Source organism: Ostrea edulis, chromosome 8, assembly GCF_947568905.1.
Source record: "Ostrea edulis chromosome 8, xbOstEdul1.1, whole genome shotgun sequence".
NCBI lineage: Eukaryota > Metazoa > Mollusca > Bivalvia > Ostreida > Ostreidae > Ostrea > Ostrea edulis.
In genome coordinates this window covers 37,792,324-37,815,304 of record NC_079171.1, presented here as the reverse complement: position 1 = coordinate 37,815,304, position 22,981 = coordinate 37,792,324, and the positions used below count along the sequence as shown (strand labels likewise).

The following is a 22,981-nucleotide window of genomic DNA, read 5'->3' as shown; positions in this document are numbered from 1 at the left end:
TGTTATTACAGATATTTTCCTTTATAGATATTAGAGAGAGACATCTTACCGTAACAATGAGTGGGTTTTGTGTCGTCATATTAACTTTTTTTCACATAGTGGCAATCACAGAACAAGCAGATGTGAAATTTGCTTATTTTTTTAAACGTAGTGACGAAAGCAATTCCGGTGTCATTACTCATTATACGCCAGTGTCTTGTGCTATAAAGTGTTTCAGTCTGGACTGCTGTGAAATGTTTCACTGGAATTACATGAGTCAACATTGTACCTTATTGACTACTGATGTTTGGTCAAGCACTCAGACCGTCACAAAAAACAGTCATTGGAAGTCATATTATATGGGTTCGTGAATTTTTTTTTATTCTTTTACTTAATGCTGAAAACAGTTTCTGGGTCTGTTATTCTTAGGTGTGAGGTTTATGTTTAATTGAGGAGTCAAAATATGAGTAAAACTCCACACTTCAGTCCACGTTTTGATTTGTGTTTAGCAATACAGAGTTGGTCATCATTCGACGCTGTCTGCCGTTCTTTAACAATTGAGCATTTTTAATTTCTTCTTGATAACTACATGTACACATACACATGTATCATTACAATTCTTTCCTAATTTGGTATTTAACATATTTCATAGAGGGGGACAACACTTGTAAATTTCAGGAATTTTGCCACTTCAGAGTGAGTCAAAATTTTACCAAATTTAAAAGATCTTCTTCTCTACAACTGGATGTCTGTAAGATAAAATAAATGCAGAGACATGTAGAGGAGGAGGGCCTCTATCACAACTGTAAATGTCACGATCCTCGGAGTAAAGGTTCGAACCCCAGGGCGGGGCCAAACTTGGTTTATAGTTTTATATGTAACACATGTCAATAGCATTTTATTTAGTGCTATTGATACTTAAATGAAACTAAATGAATATTAGAAGAAAGGGATACCTATTTACGAAGACTGTAAATTTCATGATCCCAGAAAAGGGATTTGGTACCAGGTTGGGACCGAAATGGAAATCGTGATGAAATGTCTGTATCATGCCTTAAACATTCAATTTTCAATTCATTAATTAATCAATATCTAGTGTCTGAAAACACGTTATTTCCGTGATACTGTGTAATTGCTAAATACATGTTCAGAAAAAAAGAAAGAAAAGGATGTACTGAAATGGCGAATTTTTCCGCTCCAGGATTCTGACTATGGAAGGTCCAAAATATTGATATAGTGAAAATATATCATATATCTTGGTAAGTATTTCACCAGTATGGACACGTGTTTTTTTTGGGGGGGGGGGGGGGGGGGCATTTGTGTTTTAACAACACATCTTGTTTTGCACTTCTGCTGAATATTACAATTTATCTTACACATGTAGAACAGGAAAAATATTGTAGATTTACCCTTGGGGCTAGTTATACTTTTAACTAATACTCAGGCGACCGATAGGACCTGTGTGCAAACTGTTTCTTTTACGCTGTGTTGGATTCATCCATGACATAAATGCATTTTATATCATAACAGAAGATATATATTGCCGGTCGGTTATTCCAAACACTTCAGGATGGAAACTGTTTCTTTTGGTTTTTAAAACACATGTCCACTTTCTGAATACTTCTGGAAGGTCATATTCCGTATTCGCCTCATTTTGGAATATTACATACTCACATGACGTGTGGGAGTTTTATATTTGGTGGCAAGCGCATTGCTGACTTAATATCACATACATGAAGACAGGGTTTAGCTATCTTTGCCTTTCAGGATAACGTTGTTTTTTGTTGTAAACATTCTCATATTTAAATCTAAGGTTGTTGAAACAAAAGAGATCTCTCCTCCAACTTTTTCAAACACAGATCATTACATGCAATGGTTGCTATTTTAACGGCAAAGTTTTGTGTATAAGTAATCTAATACATTCTTGGGCACATGTTAAATCCTAAAGATATCAAAGTCGACAAATACTATGAGATGTCCTAAAACGAGGTTTTTTTTTCGCGTGGTGACAAATTTGGCTTATTTTAGCGCTTAGATAGCTTTCAGCTCGTCAATTACCCACCCTATCGCGAGTTCCGTATTTCCAAGAAAGATAAATCTTCTTTGTCCATCAAATTTATTCCGCTAAAATTATTAGTATACTTTTAACCCTTTTTTCTACCGGCACATTTTAGAGGTTTTTAAAGACTAAATGACAGTATTTTTAAATCGATTTAAATCTGCATGGATCACGATTTAGGGTAGGCATACAACATATAATTTTGTTAGGAAGTGGACAGGGAACAATTTCTTATAAAAGTTGTCAATGTATCCCATGACCTCAAAGAGGTCTACGGGATCAAAGGTCATATAAGTGCACAATTTTGCAATCTTTTCTCTCTGAAATATATTTATTACGACCCCTCTCACTAGATTAGAGTCAAAAATAGGAAATTCTAAATGTATGAGCTAATGTGCCTTTTAAAATACTACAAAACAACACAATCAAACTAATCAATTTTATTGACAAACAAATAATTTTGGTTGCTAAGTAATAACACTCATAGTACAATTTTGACCATAATTTGCCTTTCTGCATCCATCCGACACAATTTAAACGTAATTACATTCCATGATGATTAGTAAATGTCACATTATTTTAAAAATATAATCTTTAAATAGATCTTAATCATTTTAAAAGGTTTTTAACAAAAAATTCAAATGGAAACTTCGTACTTTATATACTTGTCCATCATTTTCTAATAATATGACGCTTTGTCATTATGTTCCATTAAATAGAATAAGTATTGCAACATTAAAACAAAGATCTTTCAATTATTGTTAATCTAAAATAATTAATGTTTTTATTCAATTATATTTGGTTGCTCAGCAACAACACCTTATCAAATGTTATCAAAAAGTACTAACCATTTTTCCTCTCCAAGTTCAACATATACGAATGTTCAAGTACTTACTTTCAATCACTAGATTTAAATGTACTTGCATCATATTTAACAAAAATGTTCTTATATTCAACCTCTTGAAACCTATTTCTAGACATAATTCTTGATAATGAGTTGTTCCGACAGCGGCATGCGTTGACCAATATCTGTCTATCGACTGGAACTTCACAGCAGGCATATATAAGATAATGCACAAAAATGTGGGGGGGAAAGTAACTCAATTGGCTCTGTAAATGTTTCAGATAATCAAGACCCTCTGAAAAGTATGCATTTAATTACTTATGAAATTTTATCAGAGGTAATTGTTGTACACATTTAATAAATGGGTTAGATGTACAGCCATGTTAATTTTGGTAAAGGTAATCTTTTTACTATGCATTTTATTATTCTTTTTAAACTGGAAATCACTGCCACAATATCGGTTTTTAAAACTAGTAATACCTGTACAGTTCCTCTTCAGTGAGAGGCTGTAAACTTCCTAGGGAAGTATATGGCAACCCTTCCCCCTAGATATGACCATCTCAGCATAATGGTTGGTGGCAACACAAATGGAGAAAACCAAATCTTCTGTCAAAGACAGCTTCATAAAATCTGCAGTTCTCCGAATACCGTAATAGGGTCCCATATCTGAAAGAAAATTGCAAATAAAATCAGTATTGGTCACCATACCTTAAAACGTCTCCTACCTTATAATTTTTTTTGTATGTATGCGATCCCTACTTATGCAGCAAAAACAACAACAACAAAAACAGTAAAATGGTACACACATATCAGTGTACCATAATGCCATGATTCCATTTGTGAATGTATTATCTGGATTTATTTGAATGTTAACCAAATTTATACTGATTTAACCCTATATTCAACCTCAAAGAGTCATACCAACTGAAAGCCAGGTTGTCACCCCGAATGAAATGCCACAGTTCTTGGATCAGGTGTCCCTGTGTCCTCCACATCAGCATCCTTCCAATGCATGTCTGGATTTGCCAGTAGACTGTCGCTAGCGGATGATACCTGGGAACTTCCCACTAAATATTGGGATGTCAATACCCTTTTTAAAGAAGAAAAGAAATTACAATTAAAAATTATTGGTTTATGTTTAAAAAGCAAAATATAAGTTTCACGGTAGCATGGAGCAGTTTCGCACTTAAATTTATTTACTCAAATTTATTTAAAGATAAGGTAAGGGATTGCATTCATGTGTTAGAAATGAATCGAATATTTTATTATACATTGCGAGAGTAGCAGAGTGGGTAATGAAAAAAAAAATGTATCATGTAGGTGTCTGCATTATGCCTAGCATATACATGAGGGCAAATACTGAAGAAATTCAGGTTAAAACCTATAGGGTCCAGCGAAAATACTGAAACTCTGAGGGAAAGTGAATGACCCCAGATATAAAAGTAGAATTGAATTCAGTTATCTGGTGGCACCCAGTTTTTTTATTGGTGGAAGAGATAACTCAGATACCTCGGGAGAGACCACCGACCTTTCGTAAGTAAACTGGGAAAAATTTCTCACTTACGGGATTCGAACCCGCGCCTAGAGAGGTGAGAGGCCGTGTGATTTTGAGCACGATGCTCTAACCACTCGGCCACGGAGGAGGCCGGCAATAAGGGGACACGTGACCATTAGCTCATAGCATACAAATACCAGCATGTATGGATCACATGTAATTTATGGTCATAAGCTACTAAGTGTATATAAAATACATGCATTTGGATAAAAGAGAAATCAATATGATTTTTCATTAGCCTGTCATAATCAGACTTTGCTTGATGTTAAACCCCCCCCCCCCCCCCCCCCCATTTTGGCCCAAACATACATTTTGTTTTTATTTCTGTTACAGAATAAGAAAATAATTCAAATCATGATAATAAATTCTATTATTACAAAAATGCAAAGTGTGTTTTCCTAACAGATTGTGTTTTCTTTTCATAGAAAGATAATTTTTTTTATAAACATGGAAAAAACTTAGAAAATAGCCTTCTCACCAGCGGTCATGAATGCCCAGTCTGATTAAAACCACCCCATCGCATTATACACTAAATCCACCCCTTCTTACACTCGCGCGTCAGGTAAGGAGATAATTCTGGGAAAGGGGGGGGGGTAATCAAACTGATTAATGCCGGACCCGGACAGGGTGTTATTCACTTGGTTTAAATATCATAAAATATAAATATTTTCTTTCATGAAACGACAAATTATGGCATCAAATCACGGTTAACTAATCGTGAATTTTTCATAACATGACAAAACCGCATTTTTTTTTTCTTTTTAGTCGGCCTATGTGATTACATCAACTTACATGTACGTATTTATACTGAATGCATGATCGTTTGGGTCATCCTGCAACAGGAGATCCAGGGCATCTTCTTCTGACATCAGGTCGTTTTAAAGATGTAAAATACAAGCGTTCGCTGTGACAATCACGGTGAAGCTGTGTTGTTTTCGTTGAAACGGAAACACGTGTGTTCTCCGTGCACACTTTCAGAAAACTCCGCGAGGCCCGCGATCCGGATCACGGAAGAATAAAAGTATACAGGCTATATATAGGCGAACTTCTTTTTTGTTTTCTTTCTTTGGCAGAGAAAAAAATTATTACTATTCCGAACAAATATAACGTTTACATCTGAATTTGAAGTACTTTATTTATCTTTTTTAAAATTCATTCTGCCGATGTAACATTCTCAACAGGTGTTTTATGAAGTTACATGTAGGTTGTGTAACTGTTTATATACCAATATTGGTTTTATGCTTTTTTAAAATAGCAGAGATACCTGACTGATTATTTCATACATGTATATATGTTGTTTTAGTGTATCAAAAGGTACTGAATTTACTAATAGAGGACAATACAAATAGTTTTCACCACTTTATTGTGCGACGCGCGTCGATTGCTGTTAGCGACGTCGATTTGTCGCTAATTTTTTAAGAAAACCGCGCAGCATGTCCCAATTTCATTGTATCGTAATATAAAAACTACCGAGAATTATAATGTGAATAAGGGTCCATCAAAAAGAAAAATTCCTCTACTTTTACAGGCTGTATTTACTTTTCCCTATTTCCATATATAAGTATAGATAAAACGCCGATATGTTTAAACATTGAGAAATAAAATCGTAAAAAAACGTACATGTGCAAAAAATTGCTATTTTCTTATAACTTTACCAGGCATTAAAAATAATTTTTATATGTACTGAAAGCAGGGAATATATGCTTTTCAAAAATATAAAAAACATTGCATTCATAGGGAAAATAAAAAAAATCATAGCGAGGGGGGAAATGGCCTTGCGACAAAGCGTTGCGTCATATTTAGACGAAGTCATCTTTCATTTTGAATGCTTTTTTTTAATTTTATGGCTTTATTTACTCAATTAATTTTTACATAGTTAAAAAATATAGAAAATTTCCAAAAATATGATATATAAAACATATATATTACGTCCGTAGTTTCAAAGATTTATAGACACTCCTTTTGCGTAGCCCTGTTTTTACGCGCTATCGGTCATATTGACCGATACGGTAGAGAAAGGGTTAAGCCAGCAAATCGCCAGATTTTAGACCAGCGGAAAATACCTGCTATACATTAAATATTCATGCTGGAAATGCACTTTGAGATGTTCCCTTTACCCCAAACAGTCCCTATACCCGGTGTTGTTAACTAAAATATGACAAAAGTGAAGATAAAGAACTCGTGGCGGGTTTATATTCCTAATAGGGGTCATGAGATTGATCACTGCTCGCTACCTTCACCATTTCAAAACAAACATGATCAATATCATAATACTTCCAAAAGTACAAAATTAAGAACAGGCCAAACACGAATCCCTGAAAACACTAGAAGTGGGATTAGGGGTCTTTGGCATTTCTAATTAGGATAAATTCGAAAAAAAAGTATTTATATATACAAATACAATTTTATTAAAACGCCAAATGGGATTTTTCAATTTCAAAATGATGTAAAAAAAAAAAAAAAAAAAAAAAAAAAAATATCTATGCAATGTGCTTCAAATTCTGACCAACTTTTATATGCGACCATTTTTTCACGATTTACCTGCGATGAACTAGGTCATGGTGACTAATTTAACGGCAAAATTATTTTAAACAAATGCCAACCTTGCGAAAAATTACTCGCACGCAAATAATAATTGGTTAACTGCAGCTGCTATGAAAAACTTAACTCAGCAGACTGAATGGTACATCCAATATAATTATTTTCACATTTTTCGTCAGGATGCGATACCGGATGGCTGGAATTTAACTATCATTGTTACAAACTGGTTCCAGAAAAAATGAGCTGGGCGGATGCAAAGGTAAAGGGATGACTGGAGAATGTTCTTATGCTTTATTTTCGAGATCTTAATTGTACTACATATATGTAAACTATGAAATTGAACAATTATAAGCATACACTGCAACAAACGTCATACTACATATATCTAACATGATATCATTTTTAATCTCAATCTCTACCCAGAGTTGTCGTTCGTTGCTCTCATGTACGCCTCTGTCAACGTCTCAGGGGTTTTACAAGATTTTTGCAAAAAGGGAACGTATGCTCAAATAAAGTATTGTTTTGACTTCAGTTACAAAAATATACATACGTAAATAAATACTGAGCAGATGTCAAGTCTTTTTGTGACACAAGAAGCATTGATTTGGGTTGAAACGTGGATATTGGGTTGTTCTATTGCACCAGGCCTATACATAGGTACATGAAGAATATATAGTAATGGGGGGAAACTACAAATAGTTCCTTGTCCTACATTTTCCCAATATTTTATAAAGTAGTTCTTAGTTTTATTAGCCGAAAAAAAGTGGATTTAGATGTGGAATAGGATTGCTTATTTTGAGACGTTAACAGAGGTATATGTGAGTGTAAGGAACGATAACTCTGGGTAGAGATTGATTTAAGCTGTAGAAAACATCATAAAACCTTAGATGACTCATTCCAATTTTAGTCGTTTGTTTTCGGCAAGTTTTTACCGCTGTGGTGAATGTTTTAGTAATTTAACAATAAAAATCCTCCAAAAACGCATCGTGCATTTAGAAAATGTTATAGCAATGAAAAAAGCTAGGTGTATTAAAAAGGTCCTGTTACATTGTATGTAAATTGTTCATAGAACTTTACTTTTTACATCTCCTAGCTGACGTGCGAGAGGAGCTGTGCATACCTAACAGAAATTACTGACGTAGAAGAGAACGACTGGATTGACAAGACATTCCTTAATGGCGGTACCAATTCATTTCTAAAACTATTTTGAACGTTTCGATATTACCGTGTCCCGGGTTATCCCCCGTGTTCTTTGCGACCTTTCACGTTCGAGTTCGTCCCATTTTAAATTCGCCCAAACAATGCTGTGTGAAACTTAAAAGAGTGACAAGAGAGAAAATGCTTTCATCCAGTCTTAAATTTGGCCCACTTATAACGTGGGCGAAAATAAAACAGCGTGAATATTTCCCCTTATACAGTATTTGTTATTGCCAGATTTCCTATGCATAGTGTTATTAAACCTTCAAAATGAATCAATAAATCTTTACCAGCAATAATTGTCCAGCCCTAAGAAAGGCACTACCGCGAACTGTCTCATAGTTCTTATTTTCGTTCTTTCCCCTCGCTTTCATCAAAGTGACTCAGTGATGTGAGCGTTTTGATTCGTGGCCGAAACAGTTTGAGCTTGAATCCCGCTCGTACTTTGGCCACGTCAACCAAAGACGTGGAGATAAACGTTCAAAAAACGTTCGCTATGAGAATCACCGGTCTTGCGGATGGAACCGGTCCCGAGTTAACATTATGTTGCAGGCTATTACAACATAACTGTATGTAATAGAGCGAAAATGGAACTACCATCTAAACCACGTGACTATTGTTCTTCTATCTTTAACAGTGGTATGCATTAGTGAAATGTACTAAATTTCCAGTTTATTCAGGTTTAAGATTAAATACTTTGACTGTTTGCGCTGAAATTCACATGGCAGCAATATGCGTATATGTTAGATCCGAACACCGTGTGTGTACTGGGTTAAAGGTGGCAAATTAACAAATGAACAAACCGAAAAGTTTGAAATAAAATCCTTCAAGACGTATCTTATCGATTTTGTAATTGTTTCATGTTTGAACAACTTTGTGTGACATCACATGAAAGGGGTCGCTGTAATAGCTTTTTACTCTACCCTATACAGTGTTGTAGGCTATGACGACAGAACTCCATGTCGTAGAACGACATTGCAACTACTATTACCCATGATATTCGAATCACGTGACTATTGTCGCATCTATCCTTAACAATGGTTTACGTTAGTCATTTAGTCATTTGTATTATTTCCGTTTACTCAGGATTTACCGGATTTAAGATATATGCTTTCTTTTCTGTTAGATACGTGTCCTGCAGACAGATGCCATATATGGTGCGGTGGAAATGATCTTGAAATTGAGGGTCGTTTTCAGTGGTCAAACTCCAAAACGATCATGAACTTCACAAATTGGGAACCAGGTCAGCCGAGTCTGGAAAATCCAGAGAAAGGAGAAGACAGAGATTGTGTGGGTCTAACACATGATGGCTTGTGGGAAAACATGCGTTGTACTATTTCGAAAAGATTTATCTGCGAAAAACCTTGATCACAATAAAGAGACAACTTTGTTATTGTTGCTGTTTTATGTTGCTTCTGTTATATGTGTCAATAGATAATAGGACACAATGCTAATTGGGGGCTTTGGTATCGCACTGTATTTAAGGGATTTTGCAAACGACCTTACTGTCAACGATATTGATGTTTGAATTACGACAATAATCCAAACATTTATATTGTTTTGTTGTATTATGTGTTAAAGTCATGTTGTATGTGTACTATTAGTTGCACGGTCAGTTTGGGACATACTACGGAATCATCCAGGTGTGAAATGGACATACGTATTGGGTGAAGCCACGATGACGCCGTATTATGTCCCAAACTGCCTGTGTAACGAATTTATCCCGCTTATTTTTGATATATTTCATTAACATATGTAATACATATCAAATTACATATCATTCAATCGCATTCAACATCAGATAATCAAAACATCATATTCAAATGAACAACCCACGACAGAAATCAAGATAAATATAACTTAAAGATTGCAAAGTAAACTAATTACATGACGATTGTTTCAAATCTTATTGATATTGAAATTGATTGAAAATTGACAGTTGTTAAAGATTGTGGGATTCCTTTGATTGGCTTGCATTGCTGTGTTCCTGTTATAAGCAGGCTCACGGCGGGTGTGACCTGTCAACAGGGGATACTTACTCCTCCTAGGCACCTGATCCCACCTCTGGTGTGTCCAGGGGTCCGTGTTTGCCCAACTATCTATTTTGTATTGCTTGTAGGAGTTAAGAGATTAATCACTGTTCGTTATCTTCACCTTGCATTTGTAAAATCATCAAACACGTCACTCATACAAATTCATTCGAGACATTTGAATCTTCAGGTAGGGTAAGTTGGGCTCCACCATTGTTAGTAGAGGGTTGGCCTTCAGGATTGCTAGTCGAGGGTAAGACAAGTTGGGCTCCGGGATTGCCAGTAGACGGTAGAGATAATTGGTTATGTACACCTGGCAGCAATGCTTCTGAGATGTTCTGTCCAATCTTCAACTTCTCATCAACCCTCTGATATAAGCCGTTCTCTTAAAGACTGGACAGATTTGTTACCTGTAACGGCCATAATCTGTGATGGGCCATACATCCCTGTGGAAAGCATTGTTCCTCCAGTAACCTGAATAGAATGGTAAATGTAGATCTTTGAAAAGTCGCATTGTTTGCGTAGATCAGACATAAATGTTATTAGTGTTTGGCACCAACATACACTTTGACATATCATACAGGCATGGTACCGATGAAGACGTCCAAGGGACGCTGCCACACAGCGTCAAGTGCAGGGTGTAACTTGTTGACATACGCCTGAAAACGTGTGACTGGACTGAAATATTGCCAAAACGGCGTAAAACCCCAATCAACCAATCAATCAACTGGACAATATCGTGAACCTGAGTTGAAAAGGCAATATATCACATGAAAATTTATGTTTTAAAAAACAATATTGAAAAATGTACTACATTAAGTAAAAAAAAATATTTACCGGCGTCTCAGGCATTATGGGTGAGATGTTTTCCATGACACATTTTCTGTGATTTTTAGTAAGCTCGTCTAGTTCTTTAGTCAGAAATCGTAAGCTTGCTTTATGATCTATCTTAATGACAAATGTGTTTTTTGTCGTGCTGGAGATATTTCCACAGCCTCTTCTGAAACAACAAAACAAAATTGAATTCATGACAAGTTATATCGACATTTGTGACCAGTCAACGGGGGATGTTACTCCTCCTAGGCACCTGAATCCACCCTTGGTGTGTACTGGGGTCCGTGTTTGCCCAACTATCTATTTTGTATTGCTTATAGGAGTTATGAGATTGCTCACAGTTCGTTATCTTCACTTTGCATATTGATGCTCTTAAACCATAAAAAAAAAAAAAAAGCACACACATAGACACAATTTTATCTCGGTTTGTATAAGTAATTGTTTTATTTATAAGATATGTTATGATATGTTATAAGTTATGAGATTGATCACTGTTCGTTATCTTCACCTTGCATATATATGTACATGTATATCAAAATTTACTCACCTGAAAAAGTATAGTCTGACATCAACATGAACCTTGTTAAATAATCCACTAGGTGTTGCTGGATCCAGATAAACATATGTATGCAATTCGTCCTATCTGTTTCAGCAATTACGGAATGGTGAGTTATAGTTCCCAGTCCGTCACTCTCCAGATCGGCCATCATGGCTTTGAATGTTTGATTTGCATCCTGCAATATGGCATCCTTGATGGTATCAAATGACTTATGAAGTGAAGACCTTGAAAGCCTGTTCCATCCACTACGGATATTCTCAAGAGAAAATATTTTATATGTCTCTTCGTTTGGTTTCCTTTCGTCTATGTAAAAATGCCCCAACACTGCATTCAGTTGGACCTCCTCAACTTATCGGAAGAGAAAGTAGCCACAATAAGGACTCTTTCTTGTATGTAATAGCTGGATTGGGATCCAGAGGAAGAATGAATTCCTCCCCTGGACCAGTTATTGAGGGAACTGTCGGAAAATCCGAATGTTCTGACTGTTTCTGTAGGTCATACGTTATGGACAAATCACACAGACAACTTTGGTCGCCAGAGAATTCTGGTGTGCGGTCTAGAAAATTAATTCAAACAGAATGAAACTTTCTCAGCAGTTTTGGAATATATGAAGTCAGTGTGGGGCTTGGGACGATGATCGGTACATCAGCTGTACATAGCCAGAACATATGTCGCAGTACTTAGGAACTCCCGTCGGAATTGGCAGCCATACAGCACCGTCGGATACTGGATATCCGAGGAAGGCAGTCAAGTGGATACAAGAAAACTTAGAATAAAGAATACTTTGCCTAATTTGTCTATGGCTAACGTTCTCATTATTACAATATAAAAGATCGAACATTAATGATAATAATTCATTGGATTTAATAATCAATGTTTCGATTAACCTGCACAAGAAAAATTACTACCATGGATTTTTCCATCTTACAAAAACGTACAGGTAATGCAGATAACACAGATAACATCCTGTTTATTTAATACGAAATACCCAAACTAGCAGGATTCCCTCGGGCTCGGAGCTTCATACCTACTTAAAATTAGCTCCGCCCCGCACTTAACTTACCTGAGGAAAACTGAGCGGTTGAAAACCTCGACCTTTAAGTGTATTACATAGTGTTATACGATGACGTCACACGGACTGTAAAAATCCGATTTAAACTGAATCAATCTAGCGAAAAATATACCATCGGAATATTCCAGCGATTCTTTCATAAGCTAATGAGGAATCGAATATATATCAATGCTATAGCTGTCTTACTCCAGTTCATTTTCCTATTTAATAGGATTTTTTTAAAGCATACCGGTCTGTGCACTTCTGCGATTGCTTTACTTGAAATATTTCAATCATTATTTCAGAGATAAATTGATGGTGTTTTTGCAGTAATAACGATATTGTATAAAGAATTATGTTTGTTCTCATACTAATATTGTTTCAATTTATGTAGTGTTTTTCTTCGGAAGTCGATTTGTTCACATAGTTTGTTTTCCTCCGTTGTAAGCAATACAAAACTTCATAACCTGATGTCATAGTCAAAACTACGCAGTACATGTCACAAATAACTACATATTTACATGAACACCCTCAGAATATGCACAAAGGCAGTTTAAATAAATATCTTCAGATACAGTTATGATGTCTTCTGGTTAGAACAATTCCACTGTAAAGGTCTGATGAAGGTCTGGGGTCTTCTGCTTAATCATAACTACTCAGCCATTTCTGTAACCACAAATTAACCTCGTATGTGGATCAACGCCATCAGAGTATGCTACCATGTGTACACAAATGTAACAATGATGTCACAGTTGTACGTTAAAAAGTGAAATGCAAGCTTTCAAACGCATTTAAAATATCAATTACATACAAGGTAATGCAGTACAATAAATTTCCACTTATAGGTTAAATGTATTAGAGTGAATGAGACGTTAATGATACCAAAACTTAATCATTTGGGAAAATTTAGATATCATATTATACAGGAATACGGTCCTTGTCTTTCAATTTCATCAAAAGACGCGCGTCCGGTGAAGAAATACATCGATTGGAAGCAACCCTTGTGCCGATCAACCCCCGAGTCTTCTTACCACTTACAGAACGGACGAGCACGTGATTCGATTGGTCTTCTGCTGAGGGTTATTACATTGTGACGTCAGATGTATTTCTAACATCTTCTGTTGAAAGCTATTACATTATGACGTCAGTCAAAATCTGTAGTATCAAACTTAAAGAGAGAATCTCAGGGAAAACATTTTATTTTCAGAATTGTAGTCTTTGCTAGAGGATTCACGGAATATATAATTACAAGCTTTCTATGGGGAGCCTGTGCTTCATTGCTAAACTTAATAACTATTTATTGAGACACAACCTAGCGAAGTGGTTTCTGCAACGGCAGGGGTCAATACTCTTGCTATTGTTCCCCTGGCTAGTACATAAGTACACATCATTTTAAACTATCAGCTTTTAGCGTTTCAAACTGTCACTTAAAGTGCAGAATGATGATGCATGCTAGAGATCCACTAAATATGATACGATGCATTTTGTATAAAAAAACATTCTATTGATTTTGAATTGCTCTTTGGTCGAATTTCCTGAATTTTCCGCTCCATTGTAATGTACAGTACTCCAGATTAAGTGATACTGATGGAGACATGTAGTCACCATTGTTTCGAGCTTTAAAATGAAATATGACGCCTGCCATTTCGTTATTAGAATATTGGCTAGATAGTTGTATAAATTCGTCTGCCGTGAGCCCTATATTTTATTTTCGAATCTTAGGTAGTTGTTACGACAGATATTTTCCGTTAACCGTATTGGGGAATGATATCTTACTGTAACATGGGTAGTTTTTGGATCGTCATATTGACCGTTTTTCACATAGTGGCAATCAAAGCACAAGCAAACTTGGGATATGCTTATTTTTTGGAACGCAGTGACGACAGCACTTTCGGTGAAATTGGTCATTACACACCAGTGTCATGTGCTATGAAATGTCTGACTCTGGACTGCTGTGAAACGTTTCAATGGAATTACGCGAGTCAGCACTGCACCTTATTGACTACTGATGTGTTGTCAACGACTTCGAATATCCCAGAAAGTGGTCATTGGAAGTCCTATTACATGGGTTCGTGGATTTGTAAAAAATTCTTTTACTTGGTGCTGAAAACAGCTTCTAGGTCAACTATTCATATGTTGAATTTTCTTTCGTTTGGACAGTTAAAAGTTGAGTGAAATCTCAAAATGGAGCCCAAGTTTAAACTTGGTTTTGGAAATATAGGCCTTGCCTGTATCCTAAGTTGTCTGTGGTCTGTTAACAATCGAACATTTTTAACTTCTGTGTGATGATTACAATCACAAACATTTTGAAATTTGGGTACGAAAATCTTTCAGACAGGTGGTGGGTGGGGGCATAAGGAGAAAATATTGTACTGGCATTGTGAATTTCTCAGCCCCAGGCTTCTGACTTTAGTGCGGCTCCTAAATATTCATATAGTGTTGATATAGCATATATTATATAAAGTATTTCGTCGGTATGGACACTTTCGATGACTTTTGTGTTTTAAGAACGCATCTTGTTTTATATTACTGTTGAATACTAGAACTTAGCTTTAGAATGGGAACATTATTTCGGGCTCATCCTTGCAGTTAGTAATGCCAGCAAACTGATACATTCTTGGACACGTGTTAAATTTTAAAGAAACCAAATTCGGCAAACACAAATGTTTAGGACAGAAAAGCACTTTTATATGTTCCCATTACTCCAAAGATTCCAAATATCCGGTGGTGTTAACTTCTAGGACGAAAAAAGGAAAGATAATGAGCATGATCCATCTCAATACAAAACTGAGCGTAGGGTAAACATCGACCCCTGAAGACACTAGAGTGTCTAGGATGATTTCTAATTTGTGTAAATTTAAAAAAGAAAATTTTTATGCCCACCAAATACATTTTTTTATATTGTCCGATTTCAAAGTCTTAAAAGTGTATACATGCACTGCGCTCTTTAAATTTAAAATCTGATTACTGTAAACCAAGTTTTATTGGCAACAATTTTTCCCGCGATTCACCAGTAATGAACTGGTTCTCAGACACTAATGTTCACTACCAAAATTTTCTTGAATAAATACAAACAAACATTAAAACACAGGTTTGCGGAGATAATTATTTGCTATGATGACGTTCTCGCAAAAAACAAATTCCACACTCAAATAAAAGTTGGTTTACAGCACCTACTATGACTTCAATCCCATAAGCAATATCAAATAGAAAGTTGGGCAAACATGGACCTTTGGACACAACCAGAGGTGGAATCAGGTGCGTAAGAGGAGTAAGCATCTCCAGTCGACCGGTCACATCAGCCGTGAGCCCTAACGACCATATAATTTGCGAAATGCTGACTTTAAACGAGACTGTTGAAACTTCTGCACCATGAACTTGTTTATCAGTAGCTTGTCTCGATTTAAAAACTGACCATACGCAGAACAAGCTCTTGTGTATCGAATTTGTTTAGCGATATTAACACCATGTGCAGGTGATAATGGAATTTTGCTACATAAGTATGGGAAGTTGACGATGGAGAAACTGAAATCTTCCCGTATGTCATAAAGTTGAGTTGTTATTTTGCTGTTCATATTTACTTTCAATAAAATATCGAAGTGTGAAACAGAAGTGGACGACTCTGGTGTCTATCATTTCGAGCTCGCAGAGATGCAAGGTGAAGATAACGAACAGTGATCAATCTCATAACTCCTACAAGCAATACAAATTAGATAGTTGGGCAAACACGGACCCCTGGACACACCAGAGGTGGGATCAGGTGCCTAGGAGGAGTAAGCATCCCCTGTTGACCGGTCACACCCGCCGTGAGCCCCATATCCTGATCAGGTAAACGGAGTTATCCGCAGTCAAAATCAGTGTGCCAAGAACGGCTTAACAATCGGTATGAAACACGTCAGACAGCATTTGACCCAATGCGAGGTTGTATTGACGAACTAGATCGTTATAACGACCATAGAATTTGCGAAATGCTGACTTCAATCGAGACTGCTGAAACCCCTGTACCACCAACTTGTTTGTCAGTAGCTTACCTCGATTTAAAAACTGACTATACCCAGAACAAGCTCTTGCATATCGAATCAGTTGAGATATATAAACACCATATGCAGGTGATAATGGAATATTGCTACATAAATGTGGGAAGTTGACGATGGAGAAGCTGAAATCATCCCGTTTGTCATACAGTTGAGTTGTTAGTTTGCCGTTAATGTCTACTTTCAATAAAATATCCAAGTATGAAGCAGAAGTTTACGACTCTGTGATGTCCTTTATTTCGAGCTCACAGGGATATATCAAATCGACATATGAATGAAAGTTATCATTGTTAATGAAGTGATAATAACTTTTGCTTTCATGGACTGTGTAACACATGATATAACTATTTGCACATTTTTCGTCAGGGTGCGCTACCGGATGGTTAGAATTCAACTACCATTGTTACCAACTGTTCACAGAAAAAATGAGCTGGGCAGATGCCAAGGTAACGGGATGACGGGAAATATTTCTGTTGTACTTCATTTTCGCGAGCAGCTGATGTGGTATTACACATGTTTTGTTTGTTTGCTTGTTTTGATGTTTTCCGCCACACTCAACATTTTTTCAGTTATATGGTGGCGCCCAGTTTTTATTGGTGGAAGAGAGAACCCAGATACAATGTACCTGGGAAGAGACCACCGACTTTCCGAAAGTAAACTGAGAACTTTCTCACTTACCGGCATGAGCGGGATTCGAACCCGCGCCAACAGAGGTGATAGGCCGTGTGATTTTGAGCGCGATGCTCTAACCACTCGGCCACGTAAAACATGATATCGGATAAGCTGCAAAACCGTTTCACGAACTTAATGTACGGGTAATCTTTATCAGATTCAGTCCTTTGCTTTCTTCATATATTTATCGTTGTGATGAACTTTGTAAGAGTTGACCAGTAAAATTCTTGAAGAAGCGCCTCGTGCATTTCGTGAATGTCATAGCAATAAAGACAAGCTAAGTGTTAAAAAAGGTCCTGGTAAATTGAATATAACTTATTCATAGAACTTCACTTTTTTACATCTCCTAGCTGACGTGTGAGAGGAACTGTGCATACCTGACAGAAATTACTGACGTAGAAGAAAACGACTGGATTGTAGAGTCATTCCTTCATAACGGTACAATTTCATTCCTAACATTATTCTCAGTGTTTTGATATTAATGTCCCCAAGTTTGTTACTCCCCAGCTTCCTGTTTGATTTACACTCTTTTACAATTGTAGACGGATTTGCTTACCCCCCACAATAATGTGTTGCACGACAGCTAAACGAGAAAGGGGTCTTGCCGTATTAAAATTCGCCTACTTATAACGAGGACGAAAATAAAACGTGTGAATATTTCCCCTTATACATTATTCAATACTGTCAGATTTTTTAAAATGGTGTTAGACCTTTTAAATGAATTATCAAATTTTTATTAACACGACTTGTCCAACCCAAAGAAAAATACTACAGCGATTCATTTTATCGTTTCTTTTACCCTTGCCTTTTGTTTATTTTTTTTTTTCCAGAATGGAAGCTATTAGTAATGGATGCTAAGTTTTCGCGTCAGGTCCCTGTAATCAAACATAATTTTGCTACGATGACAAGAATGTTTACACACCCCAAACGCAGATTTATGTTTCAAAAACGCGGATCAACCGGTATTTCACCTGTACATTTGTTCTATTCCCATGTTAATAATTATTTCTGTTTTCTATGGGGAGAGGGAACATAGATGAAAGATGAATATAACGAACAGTGATCAATCTCATAACCCCTATAAGCAATACCAAATAGAAATTTGGGCAGACAAGGACGTCTGGATATACCAGAGGTAGGATCAAGTACCTAGGATGAGTAAGCATCCCCTGTCGACCGGTCAGACCCATCGTGAGCCCTATATCTTGATCAGGTATGAAGGGATGTCCCGTTTCAAGGATCATAATCCGCCACCCCCATTGCCCAGGTACGCAAAAGATTTTGAAGCAAGGTATCCCTATTATGACAGCAACCCCATATGATTTGGATACATTCAGTGCAAACGTCATAGACAATCATTGTCCTGCCCATCAGCAATACAATATCATCTACTTACTCTATGTCGTCATGATGTTTAAATGGGGACATTGAACTCTCTACACTCGTTTTGTTATATAGTTACCAATCATTATCTACTTAAACGGCGCATATAGCACTGGTAGCTTAACACTATCTAAAATTCGAAAAAGAAATAATCAAATCTGACTTAGTCTAAATATTTGATTAAGGTCAATCGATTGTAGGGGCTCAGTGTTTTAAGCGATTGGTGTTTAGACGAAATATTTGGGATTGAATCCCGATCAAACCAAAGACGCATCGATCATTGGATCGCCAAGTGCACGACATGATAATCACCGTTCCGATGGATAACGGTCCAGTGTTGACATTGTGTTGTAGGGTATCATGACATAACTTTATTTGGTAGAGCAAAATTGCAACTACTATTTGATTTGCACAACCATTGTCCTGTCTATCCATAACAACGGACAACATTATTCATTTGCATTTAAATTCCAGTTTACTCAGGTTTCAAAAAAAAATTTCTTTTTTGTAAGATACCTGTCCTGGAAGCAGTTGCCAGATGTGGTGCGGTGGAAATGACCTTGAAGCCGAGGGTCATTTTCAGTGGTCAAACTCTAAAATGACCATCAACTTCACCAACTGGAAATCAGGTCAGCCGAGTTTGCTTTATCCTGAAAGAGGCGAAGACAGGGATTGTGTGAGTGTCTACCAAAACGGCCTGTGGAATGACTCGCCTTGTATTAATTTGAAAAGGTTTATCTGCGAAAAGCCTTGATTACTATAAAGAGACAATCTATGTTGATTTCAATTGTTACTGCTGTATCGATGTTGCCTGTGTTGCTGGATCTCGGACAATGTGATGGTTAAATATTTTGGTAACGCGAGAAAGCGTTGGAAAATTTGCAAAGGACGTCATTGGCAATGTAATTTATCAGAAAACAGCAACGTGGTGTCAAACCTAGAAAATACATTTCATATTGTGTTGTATCATTGATAGTCATGCTTACTGAGTCAAACAGTGTATACCATTCTTCAAACCGCGACTGCATGCGAATGCCTCAATTTTCATGAATATTTATGAAATTACATACTCATTTATCAACCAATCATAGTCACGAGCTAGAATAGATCCTCGGTGTCCCCTGCTTGTCCTAAGAAGTGACTAAATGGAGTGGACCTTTGGATGAGACAGCAAAAACCGAGGTCATGTGTCACAGCAGGTGTGGCATGTTAAAGATGCCTCCCTGCTCAAAGGTCCTAATTATAAGCGTCAAGCATAGGCTTAAATTTTGCAGCCTCTTATCGGCAATCGTGTCGTCCCCATATGAGTGAACAATTTTCGAAAGGAATGTTAAATATTATTATAATCAATATATCAATATTTTAAGGCCGCATCCATAAGTAAAACGTTTAGTGTGTGTTCAGAAATAAATAACTGACAAAAAGCTTTTAGATCACTTTCTTATAAGGAAATTCAAGTATATAGCTTAACATTAAATAGAAATTCGCCCTAAAAATAGAGGACGTGCTTGATAATCCTGTGTCAACAAGAGACCCGCAGGCCTTATCGGTCGTCTGAGTACTAGTGAAAAATTCCCAAGGGCTATTAAATCTAAAAAAAAAAAATCCTGTTCTGAATATATAAGCCAAATTCTAACATTCAGCAAAAGTATAAAACAAGATGTGTTCTTACAACTTCAAAGTTCCCATAAGTTAATACACTGATGAAAGACTTCATATAATATATTAGGTGTATTAACATTAAAGCATTAAAAGATATGATTAATTTGGACCCATCCTAAAGTCAAAATCCTGAGTTGTGAAATTCACCATTTCTTGTACATCTTTTTCTGCTATTCCTAAGTATAAATTAAAATTTAATACAGTATCAACAAATTTACACATAAACACTATATACTAAGTTAAGCCCCACCCTGGGGTAAGAACCCTTACCCCGAGGATCATGAAATTACAATTTTGGTAGAAGCCATTCTTATATCCCAATGCATATAGTTTCTCTTAAATATGTCCGGTTCTAGAAAAGAAGATTTTTTTTTTTTAAATTGGTCAACTTTGGACTGTCTCTAGGACCCCATGGGTGCAGGAATCCCGAAAATTACAATCTATGTCCCCCTTGTCCCAAATATGCTTCATACCATATTTGAAAGGAATTCGTATAGTAGTTATCAAGAAGTTAAAAATCTCTATTGTTCACACAATTGATAACTGACCATTTTGGCACCACCCTGATACAAAAACTCCTATCCCTGGGATCATCAAATTTACAATTTGGTAGATGCCTTCCTGCTCTATATCACCATGTGTTTAGTTTTCCTTACACATGTACAGTTCTTGAGAAGAAGATTTTTGAAAATTGTTCAATTTTAATCAGTGTTTGCCCCGCCCCTAAGACCTCAGGATTGGTAGAGTCCTGAAATTTACAATTTATTTCTCCCTTGTCCCAAAGAGGCTTCATACAAAATTTGAAAAGAATTGGACGGGTGGTTATGAAGAAGTTAAAAATCTTCAATTGTTAATTCACGACGGACAACGGACGACAACTAATTGCAATAGTTCACCTGGGTTTACTCAGGTGACCTAATAAACTTATTGTGTCAGTGTTTTCCTAATTAACAATCCTTGGATTATTCAATTACCAGCCACGTGAAGATCTCTCAGTGAGAAAAGTGATTGATGTACGCATATAAATATTGATGAAATGGAGGTTTTCATTCACCATTCAACCACGGTTATGAGGTAGAGTAAACGGATATACATGTAATAGGTGTGGCTAGTGACGATTTTGTGTCAAGTAATACACGGTATGTTTTATACAACTTTTGATACCTGTCGTTTGGTAATGTGTTATTTTAAAGTGTTTTTAAACTTAAAGTAATCTAAAATAAAGTATTTATATACCAATTGAATACTTGTTAATGAAGAAAGCAAATTAGATATTTAGATGAAATATATGAACGAGTTTACATGTTTTTGTTACTAAAATATACCTAGAGTTATCTTTCTTTAGAATAGTTATCTTTCTCTATAATAAGATTTGTCTTTATTGTTTTATTCATTTAAGATCATTGTAGTCAGAGGACTAGTTTAGAGGCCACTAGTCTACGATTTGTTCCTGTAAGTATTCCTGGAATTTTATCGGAAGATTTTGGGCGTCAAAGTTATGGAGTTTTATTCTGTAAATACCAATGAGTTTGAAGTCAACAGTCATGGAGATTGTCAGTTCTACATCTTTCGCCATTACTAGTGTTCACTACAATTGAGCAATATCTAATAATTCAATTTTCCTTCCATTCATTGCTTTACCCCCATCTCTTACTACAGACCAAATGTTTATTCATTTTCCGATGAATGTTTGATATCCGAACTTCTTTCCACACATGGGCACTACTAACCCAAATGCTATACTTCACATGCTTTAAGTTATCTAGTAATGTATAAACCGTACAAAAACAAAACAGATGAATGAGTAGTGTATAAATTTGCATTAGCCTTAATAGTTGTTTGAATTTTTTGTCCAAAACTGAACAAATTTGAAATTTTAACAAATTAATTGTAATGATTATTTTATAATTCCATTTACTGAGTAAATTTGTTTAATCTATTTTCTTAAATCTTCTAATTAAAGGCAAATCTAATCTAGATAATGATATTGATATCAAGAACGATAACTCCAAAGAAATTCCTGCGGTATCGCGTTTGGTACGATGTAGCAATACACTTTTTTATTCGCGGCCTCGAGCTTCACGAACAGCTGAAACCAAATTCATTTGACTTTTTTAAAGATGAACATGAACGCGAATATGCTGTCCTGTCCCATGAAACCAAACAAAAAACTATTCAAGGAGGGTTAACAAACGGAGAAGCAAATCATGATAAGAGAATGTATGCCACTAACACCGAAAAATGGCCAGTCGCATCATTAAAACTTATCATCATTAGCAAAACAGACCCGAACGCAAAAGCTTTGCTCAATCACTGCACAAAAGAAGCGATTAATAATCTCAACGAGGATATCTGCCATTTAGAGAAAAAAAAACAATGAAAAAATACCAGTTTTCAAAATTTACGTGCGACATATCTAGGAATGCAAAATGTAAACAAAGGTACACGGCGTACTACTTCAGAGCTACAAGCATACAGGCACTTAGCGACGCAGGGGTAGAACTCCGTCATATCATGTTCATGAACGGGCATAGAAACGAAGGATCTATCCGTAGTTATGCCAGAAAATCCACAGGCAATC

General features: G+C 36.2%; 1 protein-coding gene and 1 long non-coding RNA gene across 2 annotated transcripts; one reads left to right on the top strand and one right to left on the bottom strand.

The window, feature by feature from the left end:
* Positions 1–49: 49 nt before the first annotated feature.
* On the top strand, positions 50–21,629 carry LOC125663185 (macrophage mannose receptor 1-like). The gene is made up of 10 exons (XM_056147598.1): positions 50–342; positions 7,158–7,237; positions 8,072–8,159; positions 9,302–9,540; positions 9,780–9,818; positions 11,692–11,704; positions 14,400–14,717; positions 17,050–17,129; positions 17,706–17,793; positions 19,251–21,629. The coding sequence occupies exons 1-10, from the start codon at positions 57–59 to the stop codon at positions 19,490–19,492; spliced, it is 1,473 nt and encodes a 490-aa protein (XP_056003573.1). The 5' UTR covers positions 50–56; the 3' UTR covers positions 19,493–21,629.
* LOC130049043 (uncharacterized) lies at positions 3,300–5,566 on the bottom strand. The gene is made up of 3 exons (XR_008797561.1): positions 5,230–5,566; positions 3,804–3,972; positions 3,300–3,548 (listed from the first exon to the last, which is right to left on the bottom strand). It is a non-coding gene; the product is annotated as an uncharacterized LOC130049043 (long non-coding RNA).
* Positions 21,630–22,981: the final 1,352 nt, after the last annotated feature.